This window comes from Leiobunum rupestre, chromosome 2 (assembly GCF_980474605.1).
Source record: "Leiobunum rupestre chromosome 2, qqLeiRupe1.1.hap1, whole genome shotgun sequence".
Taxonomy (NCBI): Eukaryota; Metazoa; Arthropoda; class Arachnida; order Opiliones; family Sclerosomatidae; genus Leiobunum; species Leiobunum rupestre.
The window spans coordinates 50,276,725-50,283,819 of NC_143385.1; the positions used below are offsets into that span (position 1 = coordinate 50,276,725).

The following is a 7,095-nucleotide window of genomic DNA, read 5'->3' on the forward strand; positions in this document are numbered from 1 at the left end:
TCAACGCAATCGCAAATTTATCCGTTAACGCTTACCGTCACACGGTGGTTTTGCCAACCTTTAAACTGCTGAAACGGTTGTTCGACTGCGTACGCAGTGATTACCCTTTGCCCCGAAAATGCGAACGCGTTCGCAGGCCACACACCAACACCCACAGACGGACACGCTGGTTGTATAACCCCTCCTAGGGGACTTTTCCCCCTCGGAGAGGTAAAAAGGACCCTAAATTAACTGACTGAGAAAGACTCGAAATATAGAGAACTGCTTTGAAGAAGCGCATAAAATGAAATGAAACTCTGGTAAAAATAATGTCTTAACTTGGTTAACATAAGAGTGACCACCGGCCTTTCGAACACGTGACCGAGTGGGCGAATCACAAACCCCCAAATAAGCTGGAGTTTTCCAGTTTTACCACCTGGTGGAGGCCCAGCTAGGACGATATTGTGCTTATCAACAAACGACATTCTTGAAAACACGGTAACTCTCGGACTAGTGCTTCTAACCGAATTCGATATCTATTACATAAAAAGATAACCTGCAATTTTTTGTATCCATTCAGTTCGCAGATTAACGGATTTTTTAATCAATTTACAGATAACAATTACCAGTTGACGCTTATCTAAAGAGATTTGACGTCATCTGGGTGGCATCTGTTTTTTAATACGTATGTATAATCTGCGATAGCTGCAGTAGATCAAATAGATAGACCTTCTCTGTGTTTTTTTTTGAAAATGTCTAATTTTCAGTGAGTGTCAAAAAAATGTATCTTATCTCAAATGACAAACGAATTTACGTTCGTTTACAAACTAGTCGTCTTGGATTAGTTAACCATAACGCGTGCAAGGAAGGGACAGTCTTTATCGACATGGCAAGTGGTACACTGACAGAGAAGCCACACCATTACCGTAGTAAAGTCTGGTAACATTTCTCGATTGAGAACGTACTTAAACCAGATGGGTCATTTAGTTGTTTTGCAAAATGCATTCATTGTTCAGGGTAAGTGATTTTTTACTTAAAAGTTCAGTAAATCTAAATTATAGTACATGTAAATAGTGGAAGGTATTGTCACGATTCCAAGTCAAATAAGAGTACGGGCAATATGAGGCTACATTTAGTTACTAAGCATCCGGATATCGCGTAACCTTTATTGTTTGCCAAAGCCATCAACCAAATTATTGTTGCCCCACCTAATATAACACCAACAACGGACCAAGTGCTTTCTTGAGCTATTGTTACATTATTTTTTAGGACAAATAATCTAAGTTTTTTTATTGCATAAGAGCGATGTGGTAAGCCCAAGTTTAAAACTGGTGCGTTTCGCGGTGTTATCGGATCAGTCGTTTCTAATAGTTGAAGACCAAAGTCTAAGGGAAATGTTGTACGCTTTGAATCCAGTCATGTTTCTTGCCCATTTGCAAATGACGGATGCGACCTTGAAAAATGATATTATGAAAGAATATCGGTTGGAAACGGAGAACATTACAGAAAGAGTTAAAGTTATTATCGATATTCAATCTCGTACAAGATCAAGTTTGGTTGGTTTAAACCTGGTTTGTAAAAATTAAACTAGGTATTATTGGTGTAAACCAAAATTTTAAAACCTTGTTTTGTATTTGTTTTCTTTTAATACCATTTTCCCCCTACCTTGTACAAGATACGTCATCTCAACATGTTTGAATATCTTAGAATGTACAGAGTCAAATGTCGTTCACGCACGATTGTTGGACGTCCTCAAATATGATACCGTTTATAGCCGTAACGTGGATAAGTTCTGGAATGAGCACGACTGCTTGTTAGGATTTATGTACTTTCCCGGACGCGATACAGGGATAAATATTTGTGCAAAATTTATAACATTACTCCACGAACGTCAAATAAGAAATGTAATATGTTTACAAATACCTAATCTCTCGGACTTGGAAATAGTGTTAGCCCTGAGGTCAATGGCTTTTAAGAGAAATCAAGGGTACATTCCAATAAATCATTCGAACGGCGGTTGCGGGCCACCGGGGACCCCAAATTAAACAAAAAATATTTAAAGATTTCACGCAAATTTCAGAAAAATAAGGTTTTACGCGGTTTCTGAAAAGCTGTTTTCCTACCCTACCCTAGTCGAGAGGGAAGTTTAGCGTTGAAGTTACCGTTTTAAAGTCAATATATGTTTACGAAAGTAATGGAACCAATTGTTATTGTAGTATTTTTCCTCCATATTTTCAAAATTTTTCTCCCGTTTCACCCCCTCCTGGGCCAGTGGCCCTCAATAAAAATAAACTTAAGAGGGGGTCAGGTGACCGTAGGGCCCCCGTTAAATATAACACTGTTTCCAAGTCTGCTCTCAAAGTAGTTAAAACTTAGTTACATAATTCCATATATGTCTTGGCTGTGACAATGGATAACGCTGGGAACAACGACACATTTACTGAAGAATTTGCCAATCGTTACGTTGAGTTAGGTTTCCGCTTTACTCCAGATTATCGTATTCGATGTTTTGCTCATGTGTTAAACATAGTCGTGCAAGATATACTTAGGTTTTTGAAGTCGGATGCCAAACATGAAAGTGAATACGATTCAAATTTAATGGAATCAAACGAATATTCTGAAGCATCTGAAAATACGGAAATAAGTATCAGAGTGGCCGTGACCAAAGTACCAAATTGTATTTTTACTTATAATTAGGAATTAAGAACGTAACTGTTCTGTATTTCGAGGTGAGAAAGCTTGTAACTGCTATTAGGTTGTCACGAACGAAATCGGACAAATTTTCAGAATTGAACGTAGTCCACGGTCTACCTAATCACAAATTAATTTTAGATGTTAAGACCAGATGGGGATCTACTTATGCAATGCTAAAACGAGGAACGATTCTTAGAGCGCTAATAATAGCGCAATACCAAATATAATTTTTTTACCGATGGTAACCAATGATTTTTCAGTCATTAGATTCTATATCTAAACATGACGACGACGCTAGTATAGGCGTCGAAACGGCCGTAGCAGTTTTTAATAAACTTTTAGTGTACAATAGTGATCTTTTACTAGTTTAATGTAGATTCTATATCTAGCACGGACAAGGATCTTTTTAACTTCCATTTGTTTGATAAAGAGTGGTTGCTTTTAGATTCCTTGATAGATTTTTAAAAGTAACTTATATTTGATCATTTAGTTATAAAACCAGAAGTAAATGTTTTTTTTTCAAGGACTTCGATTTTGCCACAAATCGCATCTGCCAGGCCAGGTACAATAATAATGCCGATGTTTAAGCTGCTCTTAGACGATTTAGAAAAAATCAAAAGATATTCAACTGGAATCATGAAAGAAGCAAGTACCAAGGCATTGGACAAACTGACTATGTATTTCAAATATTCGGATACTTCGGCTTTGTGGATTGCCATGAGTATATTGTTCTATCAAATATGTAACTACAGTGCAGTGAAGCTAAACAGTGGCTTACCGAGAGTATGTGGCAACTAGAGCAAAATTCCAGAATGGCGTCATTTTGGGCTTCAAAAATAGCTAAAATCAAAATACCACATTTTGTTGGTTGACAAAAAGGTCTTCAAGTGGTTTTTGGCGCCCCAATTTCCCGTCTGTCCCCACTGTCGTAACGCCACTGAAGCCAAATTTTAAGGGACTTTTAGTCTGACAGATGGTCCTCCATTTTGTCCTTTTCTGTAAAAGCGTTATATCACTCCAGGACGTTTTCAAAAATAAAGCTTACTTATTTTTAGCAATGAATCCAACACTGAAGCTCGAATGGCTCAAGGAACACTGTGACACCAAATTCTGTAAAAAGGTTAAAGATACTATCGTGTCAGTTTTCCTATGTTACTACGAAGACGGGACCATGGCTATGGTGGACGACACGCAGAACGCGTCAAGTAGTGTCGACAATTATTCAGGAATAGACGTTTCGGCGCTCAATCCAAAGATGGCTAAGCGAAGTAACAAAGCCAAGTCATCGAAATTATTGCTGTACTAAAAAGGTATTTTGCAATGGTGGAAGGTGACTCTATAGCCAGGCTCACGGTGAATGCAGTTTTCACCGTCAGCCATCGTAAGTTTTGGTCTAAATAAAGTTTGTTTTTATTTCAACACAGTTGCACGAAGTGGACTATATGAGTATCATGCATGGCCTGTGATTACCTCGGAGTTCCTGGGTCTTCGGTGGCCTCTGAACTTTAATTCTCACAAGGAACTGACGTAGTGACTCCTAAACGTGGTTCCCTATGTCCGGAGACAATTACGGCTATTCTGTTTAAAAAATTGGTGGAATCGATAGAATGTAACTTGGGCAATATATTGTATTTAGACCTATTCACCTGTGTAAATTATAAATACTTGGATCCAAATAAATATTTAGCAGAATAAACTGGTGATTTAATGATCTTTAATGATTGTCGCTAACGACAGATATCAGTTTTGCGTATCTACTTTAATGTCGGATTTCAAAATCTGAAACTGGTCAGATATCTAATCTAGATAAGCAAATCAGATTATCTAAGGGGCAGGTAATTAGATATTAGAAGCACTATCTCGGACGAACAGGTGTCAGGTGCGGGGGCCCCCTTTCTCAATTTGCATCTTGGGGGGGGGGGGGGGGGACATTTCGCTCTTTGAACTTGCCACGAGGTGGAGGGGAGCTAAGGTCCAAGGTAATTTTTACGTTTTACGATAACGTGTGCGGCTTATAGAAGCAGCTGTTTTCCCCCTGAATTACAATCATCCCCCTTTACAAATATACTCGGAATGTTAACACCACTTAACTTACCCTTTTTATTCTGCAGGGGGCCCCTGATGGGGCTTGTTTTCTAAAGTGGAAAGCAAAGATTACCAGCCGTTCAGGAATAAAAAAAACTGGTAGTCAAGTAGTCATCTTTTCAATGAATTTTAGGCCCCAAAAAGGCACCTTTTTCGTAAATTGGAAGCCTAAAGTAAGCACCTTTTCAAAAATTGGAGGCCACAAGTAGGCCTATAGTCCTCAAAATGGAGGCCTCCTAAGTAGGCCCAAAATTTTAAGCCTACTTGTGCCTACCACTGGCGGCGCTACTGTGCCTCAGCGAGGAGTGTTCCATGTCACTTGTTCGTCAAAGGAAGAATTTGATAAGATCTTCCTTTCTGGAGCCATAAAGATTGTTCATGGTTCGTTCCAAGTATCTCCCGTTGACTCCGATGAGCTGATGGTCACTGTCGTTGGCAGGGCCGGCTCAAGAAATATTTTTCACCCGGGCAAGGGGGATTTTTGGCGCCCCTCTTATTTTGAGTCTAAATAAATTATAAATTTTCCGTTTTCCTAACAATAAATAATCCCTTTAATCCCTTTCTAAATACTTTGTGTAAACGTATTTAATACTTTCTTTATGGTACAGGGTAATTTTACATGGAGCTTGAAACACTAGGTAAGGTGGCAAGACTAGTATACCTTAAGTACATTAATTATAATGTCCATACTGAATAGTATCACGGTTAATATGTGAAATAAAAGAATTAAGTTTACGAAGAACCCGTGAGTTAAAGATAAAAATAATCTCTGGATATTTTTATTTTTAACTCACGGGTTGTTCTTAGTAAACTTAATTCTTTTATTCATTACATTAATTGCTTTAACAACTTAATTAAGAAACTTTTTACGGGTTTTTTTAAGGCCTACACTTATGAACTTTTTAAAAGCTGTCGCTTGCTTTTCTGCTTTAACGGCTTCTCTTAATTTACTTTTTTTTTATAAAAAGTACCAGAATGCTTCTATTTCTCGGACATCTTAATTCAATTCAACGTGACTCTAATTAATATATATCTAAGAAAACTATTTAACTGAAAGTAATAAATGGCTTTCTGCGCGTGCGCGTAAAATAGAAGAGAGTAACGGTAACCACGGACACACGACAGATTAAATCGTACCGATAGACTGCTTAAGTACTAGCCATCGAAAACGATTTAAATGCATTTTAGAATGTTAAATGCAGGTTCATAATAGTCTAAGAAACAAATAGAATTCTTGAAAATGGCCTGCTAGTTTATTTATCATAAAGCTGGATAAATGACAACGAAATAGCAAGCAAGTACATAGAAGTACTGTATTACTTTGGGCTTCCTTCTATTCTTGTGGCCCTAAATTGGTTAGAGTGTGCAATAACTGGTGGGTTTACCGGGGAGTCGGGGTCCGGCTCTTTTAACCCATAAGGGCGGTGGCGCACTGGGAGATGTTAGCTCTGATCAAATGGTCCTATCTCCACCTCCGACTTCGGCCAGGTTTGTCTGGAAACTGAGCTTCGACTCAGGCTAACGGAGAGTGTCCGTGTAAACTAGCCGCCTCGGCGGATTGGGTAGCCTGCTGTGGGGTGGCGGGCCTCCGTGTGAGGGCACGTTGGTTATGTTTCCCGGCCTTATGGAGTCCCACCGCGATCTCCGTGGCCAGCTGTGCCGGGTTATGTGGACCGCTGTGCCCCGTCGTTCCCCTTTAGGAGCACTCTACAAAGGGTATGACTCTTTACCTACGTAGGTAGGGTGTCGGAAGGAGTTGCTATAGCATCCACTCTTACTCGCACGGCTGTGTGCGAAGTGAGAATTGGTCCACCCATTGCTGCACCTTCTGCTGGGTTGAGTGGCTTGCGTCAAAGGTCCGACCATAAGTAGTAGGGTACTACTACCCTAGGGGCTATCGACTTCCCGTAATCGGTGTACACCCTAACTGTAATGATTACGTATTCTTCTGTAATCTTTTCTACTTATTTTTAATCCCGTTATCATTTGTAATCTTCATACTCATATGTAATCATCGTAATCATTATGAAATAACGCGTACTCATCTGTAATCACGTGTAATCATCTGTAAAGTGCGTAATCATCTGTAATAACGCTTATTCATTGGAATTATACTGTACACAATTACTCATCTGTAACAATTTTAAAGTTTTGGGTTGCCTGTGTACTCATCGTAATCATTATCTTCTCATCATAATCATTCTGTACTCATCGTAATCATTCTGTACTCATCGTAATCATCTGAACTCATTAATGATTACGTAATCGGTGTACAGGCAAATTCTTACTGGCTAGCCCCACGCTACTACCCATGCTGGATTTGTCACCTGTCCGGGC

General features: G+C 39.2%; 1 protein-coding gene across 1 annotated transcript; it reads left to right on the forward strand.

Annotated features, from left to right (window-relative positions):
• Positions 1 to 843: 843 nt before the first annotated feature.
• LOC149957805 (uncharacterized) lies at positions 844 to 4,353 on the forward strand. Its single transcript, XM_090164908.1, has 4 exons — positions 844 to 996; positions 3,198 to 3,394; positions 3,729 to 3,983; positions 4,098 to 4,353. The coding sequence occupies exons 2-3, from the start codon at positions 3,247 to 3,249 to the stop codon at positions 3,977 to 3,979; spliced, it is 399 nt and encodes a 132-aa protein (XP_090021034.1). The 5' UTR covers positions 844 to 996; positions 3,198 to 3,246; the 3' UTR covers positions 3,980 to 3,983; positions 4,098 to 4,353.
• Positions 4,354 to 7,095: the final 2,742 nt, after the last annotated feature.